The sequence below is a fragment of the Doryrhamphus excisus genome, chromosome 6 (assembly GCF_030265055.1).
Source record: "Doryrhamphus excisus isolate RoL2022-K1 chromosome 6, RoL_Dexc_1.0, whole genome shotgun sequence".
Classification (NCBI taxonomy): Eukaryota; Metazoa; Chordata; class Actinopteri; order Syngnathiformes; family Syngnathidae; genus Doryrhamphus; species Doryrhamphus excisus.
The window spans coordinates 5,992,524-6,004,822 of record NC_080471.1 but is presented as its reverse complement, the minus strand read 5'-3'; the positions used below and the strand labels follow the sequence as shown (position 1 = coordinate 6,004,822).

Sequence of the window (12,299 nt, the reverse complement as noted above, 5' to 3'; positions counted from 1 at the left end):
AACAGTTGACCTGCTGGTTACTGTCTTCCTTTTGTACTGAAATACAATCACCGCCTTTCGCGCCATTCGCCACTCACACAAAGAGGATGTGACGTAAGGTTAGGTCCGGCCACCGCGGCTTTCCCGCCAGGGCAAAGACCCGCCTCTTTGGGAGCTGCAAGTTCCGACGTGATTGGTCGACAGCGACGTCAGACTCGCGCCACTTCTGCAGCGCGGACAAGCAGCGAGTTTACGCAAGTCAACAAGTCGGTCACACCGGAGAGTGGAAGAGACATAAACGACCATATATTTGAAAATAAATCACATCTCTTGAGCTTACTCTGGGATTGTGGAATTAAATCCTTCTCTGCAAGACATGGCGCGCAAAGACTACGCGGCGGAGAAAGGTAAAGAGTCGTTTTCTCAAAAAACAGCAACAGGTTAGCTTACACACAAAGTTCTAGAAAGTCATTTGTATGTCTTTCTATTACCTGACAAAATGGCTGCCGGTGAAAACATTCTAATGTACACTTTTACGCGAGTGTTGCGGCCAAAATGGCGTTTTCGTCTCCATTCATCTGATTGCGACTACAATCTCCTCACAACGCATGTAAAACACGCGTCTATTGAAGTGAATTAGGGGTTTAAATGTGCGGGTTGAAGTTGTTCCAAATGTGTTAAGTAAGGGGGCTTGTGACTGCCCAGTGACCCGGATGAGGCCACAGGAACAAAGGAGACAGCACATGTCCCACTGCTGTATTAGAACTACTATTAGTAGTACTGGTGACCCTTCTACAGCTAAAACAAAGTACTTAGTGGTGCTGTTTACGTGTATTTCATCTCATTGTTGCTACCAAAGTAGGTTCACGTGTTTAAAATCTGTGTGCATAGTCACCCGACAACACTTACAGAGCGACGTTAGCATGCTAAACCTGGTTAGCCATCTAACTTTTGGCTTCATTGTTAACTTTTTTATGAATTGCATAATTCTTGTGCAAGTCAACAACATACAAAGTATGCAACATTGTAACAACAACAAAGAGTCAATCCAATGGTGTTCGAGCTAGCTTGAGTCGAATTAGCATTATTAGTTATTCAGTAGAAGTTTAACATCAGCAAAGTGGGCAATAACAGCACAAAATATCATTAAAAAATGTATACATACACATATACATACATACATACACCAGCGTACAAAAATAAGCAGCCCTGCACACAAATACTGTCAATGCAGGTGGATGGCGACTGTGCACGACAAAAGTAAAAACTAAACATGCACACGTACATTAAAATTTTACTATTGTGTGTGTTCGCGCACTCGCGAGTGTGTGTAAATGCAGTTGTGAAATGCATTGGAAAATAAATACTATACCACTATATGCAAAGGCACTGAATATAAAAAAACTGTTCAACGTATTCTTAAAAGTCGCTTAACTTATGTTGGCCGTAATATTCTAGTTTAGTAAATATAAGTAAGATGATGCTGCATCAATAAAAGATGGCTGGCTTAAAAACAACAGCAGACCTCACGCACTAATTTTACGAGCGGAGGAAACGGCGGAGCGATACCGGCGGTGACGAGCTCGCCAAAGCCATGTGCTGCTTTGTTTACAAAAACATCCTTCAGCACACAAAACGACAAACCAGCGCAGCGTCGTCAAAGTGAGTGTGGACACATCCGATTTCGCCCGCTTGTCTTTAAGTCTATTGTGACGTGCTATTGGAAGGTTGTTTGTACTTTGAAGAAGTGCGGGATGTCTTTTGACTAAACAAAAAAATGGACCCCGAAGTGCGCTTGTTATGTGTATTGTCATCCTCATCCGGAAGCGGAGTAGCTACGCAATGGTGGTTATTTCATCTTGAAAGCAGCCATGAAATGAGGTATACGGGTCAGAAATGTCATTTTTTTGCATTGGGTGTAGTTTTAAGAGACACTGAAAGCGATAGTGACTCATCGAGAATACAGGATGCCATGTTACTCAACAAAGAGGAAAGGGGGGGGGTCGTTCCACAACAACAAATTAGCTCCCAGCATGGAGGCCCCACTGCTGTTTCTCATTAACACTTTTAACCGCATTTGTAATATTCCGCCACATTACAAAATCCATTCATTGTATGTGCCTTTTAATAGTGAATTGAGATTTTTTTTTACAGATAAGTGCAAGAGGTTCCTGCAGGAGTTTTACACAGAGGATGACAATGGAAAGAAGGTGTTCAAATACGGAGTGCAACTTGTAAGTAGATGTCATGAAAACAGTTGATGGTATGGTATTTAAAGGTGGGCATGTTTGTCACTTTCAAGCAAAACGAAACGGGAGAGAGGAAGCAAAATATCGCTGTGAAACTTGTTATTCTGGTTCTTGGAAAAGAATAGGGATTGCCAGAGTTAAATGTGTGTGCAGAGGTTTGACATTTTGGGAAAAGCTTGTTCTTTTCAAGTCGCCGACATGTCATTTATGCCTGAATTACAGTACATTGATCCGACGGGCAAACGCATGGCAACATCGAAACACTCCAAAACAGAAATTAGATGTATGTAGTGGTATTTGAAAGATTTTCACGTTAAAATAGTAAATAGATACTTCATTGATTTTGAAGGAAGATCCCTGCGTTTCACTGACATTACGTTCTGAGCATACCAGCCAATGGTGAGAATCTGCGAGTAAATGAGAAGCCCATAAAAATGTAACTAATGGACGCACTGCTCACCCTTCCTGCTCCCTTTCTACCTGCATTATAACATTTTTGTAATTAAATGAATGAGCTGTTTTCAATAGAAAAGCAGGCTTTTTTGGGGACGGGGTGCACAAAAAAATCCATATATCTGCCAGGTGGTGAATACTGAATTGTGACTATGTGGGGATCTACTCAAATGATTACATTTCTTTCCTATATGTTGGTAATGGGGGGAAAGGTTTTATCATAGAAGCTAATGATGTGAGTATGTGTCTTGAAAAACTTAAAGGGACATACATAGAGCTTATTCGTGTCCTTGGGCAATTTGTCTATGAATTATAGGTGGCGCTGGCTCACAGGGAGCAGGTGTCCCTCTTTGTGGACCTGGACGATGTGGCCGAGGACGACCCGGAGCTGGTGGAGAGTGTCTGTGAGAACGCCAAGCGCTACACAGGCCTCTTTGCTGACGCCGTGCACGACCTACTGCCTGAGTACAAAGAGAGAGATGTAAGTAGAGTCGAGCCAGTCTGGTCTGATTTCAAATGTCTGCAAGTTGTGAGTGGACGCAGCAGCCTTTCACAAGTCCCTACTGTTTTGTGAGATTTGATGGACTCAGATTTATCTAACAGCTTTCTCTTGAATCTGCTGTTTTGTTTAGATCGTGGCCAAGGATTCTTTGGATGTGTACATCGAGCACCGCCTGATGATGGAACAAAGGGCGCGTGACCCTGCGGATACGCGTGACATGCGCAACCAATACCCGCCAGAACTCATGAGGAGATTGTAAGTTACGGTGCTAAAACTTCCATTTACCATCAAATCCACCGTGGAAGAGAATTCCCGTAGGAAATCATGGAAACTGCAGTTATCAGTTCCCAGATCAATCTGTCTCCTCTGTCATACAACCTTTATGACTTGTACATGCAATATTTTAAGCAGCAGTTTTACATTCTAAACTATCATAAAATGTAAATCTAAAAATGTACCTCCAGTGTGTAAATAAGTTAAACTTTGTACTTAAACAAATGATGTACATATTTTGACGTAGTAGCAAGCAGAGATGTATTATCTGTACCTGGATGGTGAGTCTTGTTGCAATAAGGCAGGAGTGTCCAAACCTTTTCCACCGCGGGTCACATACTGAAAATTAAGGGATGTGAAAAGCCAGCACTATTTTTTTAAAATTATTATTTAAAGTTTTGTAAAAATGTTTGAAAAAATCCACCCTCGGCCATCTCTGTGTGGAGTTTGCATGTTCTCCCCGTGCATGCGTGGGTTTTCTCCGGGTACTCCGGTTTCCTCCCACATTCCAAAAACATGCTAGGTTAATTGGCCACTCCAAATTGTCCATAGGTATGAATGTGAGTGTGAATGGTTGTTTGTCTATATGTGCCCTGTGATTGGCTGGCCACCAGTCCAGGGTGTACCCCGCCTCTCGCCCAAAGACAGCTGGGATAGGCTCCAGCACCCCCTCGACCTTCGTGAGGAAAAAGCGGTAGAAAATGAATGAGTGTTTGAAAAAATGATATATATTTAAAGACAAAGCTATGTTTTATTTGGAGTTAATGTCAACATTTCAGCGTCTTCACATTTTTCCCTTTTGACATATTTTTAAAATGTTGGTGTTTTTTGGTTTAATTGTATTCACCATGTGCAGAGGGCCAATTTAAAAAGAAAAAAAGAAAACCTGCGGGCTGTGCTATGGACACCCCTCCATACTGTAAAGGCAACAGAGCTGAATTTGCAAAATATGTTGTTCATTATTGCTGCATTTGTCACATTATCCTGAGCAGCCAGGACAGAGCATTCATTAGTTCCAAAGAGTTACATTTCTGGTTCTATGGGTGTCGTACTTTCACACTTTTTGCTGTCAATAGGTGCAAGTTAAAAAACATAGCATAAAAGCAAATTACACTTGTGGACCATCACCCTTTCTGTTAAATGAATGTTAAATCTACTACTAAATGTATAAACGCACAATTGTACTTCTTTTGTCTCACCCCAGCGAGCTCTACTTCAAGCCCCCCAGCACGTCTAAACCCAAGGTGGTGCGCGACGTCCGGGCCGACAGCATCGGGCAGCTGGTGAACGTTCGAGGCATCGTGACCCGCGCCACCGAGGTCAAGCCCATGATGGCAGTAGCCACGTACACCTGCGACCAGTGCGGTGCAGAGACATACCAACCAGTAAGACTTATCCTCTTGACATATGTCCGTCACGCCTCGAGGAGGGCCGCCATCCATCATCTTCTTGTCTTGTAGATCCAGTCGTCATCTTTCATGCCCCTCGTCATGTGTCCCAGCCAGGAGTGCGTCACCAACAAGTCTGGCGGTCGCCTCTACTTGCAGACCAGAGGCTCTAAGTTTGTCAAATTCCAGGAGCTCCGCATTCAAGAGCATGTAAGAAACCTCCTTATGTAAACCTCTTAACCTAAATGTGACATCAGAGTTGTCTTATGAATCTTCTTGAATTACTCGCCAACTTCAGAGCGACCAGGTGCCCGTCGGCAACATCCCAAGAAGTATGTCTGTGTACGCTCGTGGCGAAAACACACGCCTGGCCCAGCCTGGAGACCATGTAGCCATCACAGGGGTCTTCCTGCCTCTGCTGCGCACAGGCTTTAGGCAGGCTACTCAGGTACAGTGGCCACCTTTTCTATTACCTCCTATTTCGGAATCTGAAGAATACTGTTTGAAACTGAACTTGGTGTCTTCAGGGTCTTCTCTCCGAGACTTACATGGAGGCTCACTGCATTACGCTCATGAACAAGACAGAGGACGATGAGCTTGGAAACGAGGAGCTCACGGATGAAGAGCTGCGCAGCATCACTGGTGTGTCTCATGTCCTTAAACATGTCCTGTGATGCTATACTTCAGTTTTTTTAGACCAGACATAGACATAGACTTTCTTTATTGTCATTGCACAATAACACAGCAGTGAAATTGCCAACGAAATGTTGTTGCCTGGCTCCCGTGTAATAATAAATAATAATGTGGAGAATAAATAGATGACATCAAATATGAACAATGTGCAGCGTAAACAGTAATTTGCACAAATAATTAAAATAATTTGGAATAAATAATAATAATTTAAAGTTTTGGTTGTGGTTGTGTTCAGGTAGGGGGGCTTATTTGGCATTGAGCAGTCTGATGCAGTGATGATGTTGCTTTTTAGACGAAGGATTCTACGACAAACTGGCTGGATCGATCGCGCCTGAGATTTACGGCCACGAGGATGTGAAGAAGGCTCTGCTCCTGCTGCTGGTTGGTGGTGTGGAGCAAGCCCCGAAGGGCATGAAGATCAGAGGTGAGCGCTTGCACTGCTTTAAGGCTTTAAGGCTTTTGAGAGAATAAAATCTTTAAAAATGTCCTGCTTAATCTACTCAGGAAACATCAACATCTGCCTAATGGGAGACCCTGGTGTGGCCAAATCCCAGCTCTTGTCTTACATTGACCGCCTGGCTCCTCGCAGTGAGTACTAGCAACAACTAAAGTCTCTGTGTGTGTGACAATATCGCTAACCCGCTTCATGTTTTCCTCAGGCCAGTACACGACAGGCCGAGGCTCCTCCGGCGTGGGTCTGACGGCAGCCGTGATGCGTGACCCCCTGACCGGGGAGATGACCCTGGAAGGTGGCGCCCTCGTGCTGGCCGACCTGGGTGTGTGCTGCATCGACGAGTTTGACAAGATGGCCGATGCCGACCGCACGGCCATCCACGAGGTGATGGAGCAGCAGACCATCTCCATCGCCAAGGTAACGCAAACTAGGAATATGCATATGTATGAGGCTGTATAGGGCTGTCAAAGTTAACACGTTAATGACATGTAAACTAAAGATCGACCAATACATCGGCCGGCCGATATATCGGGCCGATATTTGCATTTTTTTCCTTGTATCGATATTGGCTGATACGCGCGTGGGTTCGCCGATGTATTTTTGCACCGCATGATTTACAGTCAGGCATCCGCCGCGGCAGCTTTGTGTTGCCCGGGCGGCAGAGAACCCCGCAACACACGTAGTCGCGGTACCCCGTACCCACTGTTGAATCACATCAAGAGCGCGTTTTCACAAGTTAGCTTGCTTTTAACACTTTACTAAGCCCATCACCTTTCACTGGGTGATCGCTAGGCATAACAGTTTAAGTCACGGTGTGACAACAAGAAAGCCCAAAAACCTCACATACCAACGCAACAGACGAATAAAAGTCATGCTGTGGAGGAGCAGTCATCACATCGATGCTAGATAAATTTAAACTACGACAGAAATGTTTTGCACATGGTTGAATATTTATTCCTTTTAAAGTTGATAATGCCGTTTAAATGTGCATTTAAGAAAGCTGAATCCTACTGTGTTCAGTGTTTACATTTCAATAAATATTTGTGTAAACACGAGACCTGTAATATTTGTTATCATGGTCATTTTTTCATGTAAATTGAGGGATCAAAAGCAGTAGCGGCCCAAGCAAAATGTGATGGAAAAAAATCGGTATCGGCATCGGCCCCAAAAAAACCATATCGGTCGATCCCTAATGTAAACGGCGGTTTGCTTTAACGGCGGTAATTTTTCTGACACACAATTAACGTGTGTTCCTCCTGTTTGACCCTCGGTCCACACCGTAGTTTGAAGCATGGTCACTCGATAGCCACAAGCTGGAACAAATAGCAAGTTATTTGTATCTACTGTCGCTTTGTTTGACTTATTCTGGATTAGATGGTATTAGTATTGTTTTTTCGGTCATATACAGTGCTACCCTGGCATAAAGGTGACCCAACTAACCAGTGTTTTTCACAGTGTTACATCCCTCTGATGATGTTTGCATTGAACTGCCAGCTAAATTGGAGTTACAGCTGCTATTGACTTGATTGAATTGAAGTCCAGCGTTTTGCTAGCATTAGTGATTTAGCATCAAATTATCTAAGGGAAGATTTTCAACATCTATTTATGATGTATTGTATAAAACTATGGCAGGAACAACATCAAATGAAAAGCACTAACCACATGAACCACATTGATGCACATTAACACTCAGTCATCAATACCTTTATGCATTCCCACATAGTATCAGCCCTAGTATGCATATTTCCATAGTACTTTAACACGACATCTAACCAACCAGGCCGGCATCATGACCTCGCTGAACGCCCGCTGTTCCATCCTCGCCGCTGCCAACCCGGCGTACGGCCGCTACAACCCCAAGAAGAGCATTGAGCAGAACATCCAGCTGCCGGCCGCGCTGCTATCGCGTTTCGACCTGCTCTGGCTCATCCAGGACAAGCCGGACGCGGACGCTGACCTGCGTCTGGCCCAGCACATCACCTACGTGCACCAGCACTGCAGACAGCCCCCCACGCACTTCACCCCCATTGACATGAAACTCATGAGGTGCGTGTGTCATCACTGTCATACTACATCCCTCTTTTTGTAAATTTTTCAGTATTTTTAAGGGGGGGGGGGTGCGCTCTTGTTTTTATTAGAAAATCTAAACTTGACTTGGTTTTCTTTTTGTTTTGAAATACAAAAAAATCCAACAATTTTGGAGTACATTATTACAAATTTTGATTTTTTTTTTTTAAACTTCCTTTCCTTTTTTTATTTATATTGAAAGCTTTTCTTATCAAGTGACGAAGTTGAAGTTATTGGAAAACTGTTGTTCTTACACTTTTTAATCTGCCTTTTCTCATTTATTCATCCTAAAAAATGACTTTTGGGGTAAAATTGCTAAACTTGGCAACATTTTTGTTGTGTGTGAGTGTGACAGTTGTAAACGCACCATCTAACGTGTCCATTATCCACCGTTCAATTTCCCTCACAGGCGTTACATTGCACTTTGTAAGAAGAAGCAGCCCGTGGTGCCCGAGTCGCTGGCCGACTACATCACGGCCGCCTACGTGGAGATGAGAAAGGAGGCACGGGTCAGCAAGGACACCACCTTCACATCGGCCCGTACCCTGCTCTCCATCCTCCGCCTCTCCACCGCGTTGGTGAGAACGTCGCTGATCGCTAATATCCCAAGTGGGATTCATTAAGTTAACTGCAACTTTACCATTTAGTCTTCATCGGTGGTTCAGTGTGCGCTAAAGTGCTTACAGTGCAGGTAGTGATGAACACCAATCTACTGCGCCGTGAGCACTTCTTGCCCACGCTGGACAAAACACGTGATTGTTGTAAAAGGCACTTCCTGTTTACCTCTGGCTGCCAAAAGTGCTGTTTGTGCAGGTAGCATTGTCCACCTACTGCAAAACCAGCACTTCCGGCAGACTGATGGCCACATGCTGCACACGTCCGACCACCAGGGGGCATACTTGAAGCGCTTCTGAGAGTCTGAGCATGTTCAGCTTTGCAGGGTGGGCAGTCAGCCCCTGTGCCAACTGAGCAGCTGTGCAAACCCATGCAAAACTGACCACGCTCGGAAATGACGTTCCCGGGAACCCGTTTGGACCCCGTGAGAGACTAGCTGGTGTTGAGAGGCGGAGACTTGGGCACTTGCCGGCCATCCCAGAGGGCATTGCACTTGTCTCGGTCTGACAGTGCCGGCACAGCGCAGCAAATGTCATCAAGATATTGTCTCTCCTTTTTATTTTTTTCCTACTTTATTTTTTCCCCCTGTAATCCTGACATCTGCTTCTCCGGTGCAGGCCCGCCTCCGCACGATAGACCTCGTGGAGAAGGAGGATGTCAACGAGGCCATGAGACTGATGGAGATGTCCAAGGATTCGCTGCAAGCCGACAAGTCCAGCGGCGCAAGGTCTGCGTCTGCACCTCTCAAAATTTGCTTTAACGAGCGTAGACGCCGCCACTTGTGCCTGGGGCTCTTCTGACCCCTCCCACCTACCCCCCAAAAAATATTTTACGAGATTCTAGCATCCCTCTTAGAGGAGCTACATGTCCTGGAGGAAGCAGTAAAAAGTTCTCTGGGTGTTTTTATGGAGCAGCGTGTTCACATCTAAAGATGTTTAAGTTAATGCCTTACCCTCTAGTGTGTGCTTTACGGTAAACTAAACAAATTTGTTGAAATACTTATTTTATATTTCTCATATATGTGCAAAAATGGGCAAGTAAGCAGGTGTCAACTATATAAACACTATTACAGTATTATACCTTACCTTATATCATGTGCATTATGGTAAACTAGCAGCAGTTTAAGGACTGTTTGAATTCTAAATTCAATTACTTTTGGGGAAAAGTTGATTTTTATTGATTTATGATGATGTAGCCCTTTATTCTTGTCACTTATACAGGAGTACAAGCGAAATAGTGCAATCATCCGTCCATACATATACAACATACTATGCAGTGAGACAGGGGTGACAGGAAGGGATGATTGGGCCATGATATGAATTTATAATTTATATCATTAAAATTATCTAGCAATATTTATAATTTTTCTACAAAGGCAGGAAAATGTCAAGTTACAGTAACTTAACACTTTTTTTTCCCCTCCCATTGCATTCTATACATTATCTTTTGAAAAATGAACATATTTGTTAACAGTATCATAGACAAGGTGGTCAATGTGATGAAAATTCATTCATTCAATTTCTACCGCTTTTTCCTCACGAGGGTGCTGGAGCCTATCCCAGCTGTCTATGGGCGAAAGGCGGGGTACACCCTGGACTGGTGGCCAGCCAATCCCAGGGCACATATAGACAAACAACCATTCACACTCACATTCATACCTATGGACAATTTGGAGTGGCCAATTAACCTAGCATGTTTTTGGAATGTGGGAGGAAACCGGAGTATATGATGAATAAAAAGTTTGAATTACTCTAATATCATTTAGGGTTTCTATAAGTCGACCAGTAGATAAACTGATCACTTAGTGTTTAAATTTGTACCTTCTTTTGCAAAGTTGGAAGCTCATAATCTCTCTCTGGTCCGCAGGGTTCAGCGTCCGGCCGACGTCATCTTCTCTCTGGTGCGTGAGCTCTCCACGGAGGCCGTCTCCGGCCGCGGCGGGCCCGGCGGCACGGTCCGCATGTCTGAGGCGGAGCAGCGGTGCGTCCAGCGAGGCTACACTCCCGCCCAGTTCCAGGAAGCCCTGGAGGAGTACGAGGAGCTCAACGTGTGGCAGATCAACCAGGCTCGCACCCGCATCACCTTCGTCTGATTGTGGAGGACGGTGAGGTGTGTGTGTGTGTTCGGGTGGCCTCTGAAATGCATGGACACTTTTCTCCCAAAGTTAAATGTTGCGTTGTTAAGCGATTTGGCTTGTAAATAAGTCCCGACAAAATACTTACATCCATATTCCAACATTGACCAGCTTTACTCGGCTTTTATGTATATTTCCACCATACATCGTCTACTTTGATTCTTTTATTGTCATGCATAGGTATAATAAATTTATCACTCGCTCATTGACTTTTTGTTTGCGAATGAGGTGAAAAATGGCTTTTGGGAAACATGGACGCTTTCAGGAAGCGCCACGGCGGTGGCTACCAATTACGTATTACATTTATAGGTCTGCTTCAAACGGCCCAAGAGCTCATTTTCCTGCAGTAACGTTTCAAGACAGATGTTCAAAAATGACTTTGTGATTTACACACCCCTCCACCCCCAAAGCAAACATTTTCAGGCCTACCTAAATGATCCTCTCCACTGGGCCACATTTCACAGAGGATTGTTCACACTTGGGGGGACAAAATGTGTGCATTCTAACTTTTTTTTTTTTATTACATTTTCATCATATTGTTTCATACGGTGGATGAGTGGTTAACATGTTGACCATACATCAGGAACATCTGTGTTGAAATCTCCGCTTGGGCATCTCTGTGTACCGATTGTATTTTTCCCTGTGCGTGCGTGGGTTTTGTCCGCGTACTCCGGTTTCCTCCCACATTCCAAAAACATGCATCATGTTAGGTTGATTGGCAACTTTAATCGGTGAAAAAGTTTTATTCTCTGATGAGGGAAAAATAAATGGAAGCTTGACGGTCCAGATTGCTTCAAACGTTCCTGACATGACAAGGAGATGTTTTCCATGTGGCACAAGTGAAGGTGGCGTCGTCATGATCCTTCAATGGAGCTTAAAGTTGTGCAGGGGTATCAAACAGCACATGGCTATGTGGAGATGTTGCTGGGGGGGCATCCCTCTGGACTGAAGGTCCTCATCTGAGTGGTACTGGCAGGACTGGAGGAATTACGGCCCTCTCTTGGACCGTTCTGTGTGTTCTCCTGATCTAAATCCAATTGAAACATCTGGGCATGCCCAAACCAATTTTTGAGAGGATTAACACAAATGGTAAAGGTACTCATTAGTTTTTTTGTTGTAATATTCTTTGTTTTAGGTGGTTCTTTTTTGTTTTTGTTTTTTACGAACGGCCTATTTCACTTTAATTCTCAACACTTTTATCTCACCAGTTCTTTTTACATTTTGAAGCTATACTTAGACCAGGGGTCGGCAACCTTTACTATGAAAAGAGCCATTTCACCCACTTGCCCACTAAAGAAAAATAGCCTGGAGCCGCAAAACGTTGTATGTTTAAAACAACATTGGAGGGAATTTGGGGGTGTCAAAGTAGTTCAGATAAAAAAAAAGTCGAGTTGGACTACTCTTACTAGTACTGGAGATAAACTTTTGTTTTTAAATGAGCTCTAATTTATTTTTTAGAATCGTCAAATAACTCATTAATAATAATTAATAA

The 12,299-nt window shown here is 43.9% G+C and overlaps 1 protein-coding gene across 2 annotated transcripts; it reads left to right on the top strand.

The window, feature by feature from the left end:
• Nucleotides 1–154: 154 nt before the first annotated feature.
• On the top strand, nucleotides 155–11,010 carry mcm7 (minichromosome maintenance complex component 7). Of its 2 annotated transcripts, none has more exons than XM_058075347.1 (15): nucleotides 155–386; nucleotides 2,134–2,213; nucleotides 2,998–3,162; nucleotides 3,314–3,438; nucleotides 4,661–4,841; nucleotides 4,917–5,054; nucleotides 5,143–5,292; nucleotides 5,372–5,486; nucleotides 5,830–5,961; nucleotides 6,042–6,125; nucleotides 6,197–6,408; nucleotides 7,772–8,037; nucleotides 8,468–8,636; nucleotides 9,291–9,400; nucleotides 10,540–11,010. In XM_058075347.1, exons 1-15 carry the CDS (start codon nucleotides 356–358, stop codon nucleotides 10,763–10,765), a joined length of 2,184 nt encoding a protein of 727 aa, XP_057931330.1. In that variant the 5' UTR covers nucleotides 155–355; the 3' UTR covers nucleotides 10,766–11,010. The 2 variants fall into 2 exon arrangements, with proteins under 2 accessions (XP_057931330.1, XP_057931331.1); XM_058075348.1 differs by lacking the exon at nucleotides 155–386 and adding an exon at nucleotides 1,581–1,641.
• The last annotated feature ends 1,289 nt before the right edge of the window (nucleotides 11,011–12,299 follow it).

What these genes read in the sequence shown, in the direction of transcription:
- mcm7 (XM_058075347.1), top strand. Translation starts at nt 356, where the DNA reads ATGGCGCGCAAAGACTACGCGGCGGAGAAAG. An exon ending in AGAGCTGCGCAGCATCACTG is followed by an intron (nt 5,487 to 5,829) that starts GTGTGTCTCATG and finishes GTTGCTTTTTAG; the next exon opens with ACGAAGGATTCTACGACAAA. An exon ending in GAAGGGCATGAAGATCAGAG is followed by an intron (nt 5,962 to 6,041) that starts GTGAGCGCTTGC and finishes TAATCTACTCAG; the next exon opens with GAAACATCAACATCTGCCTA.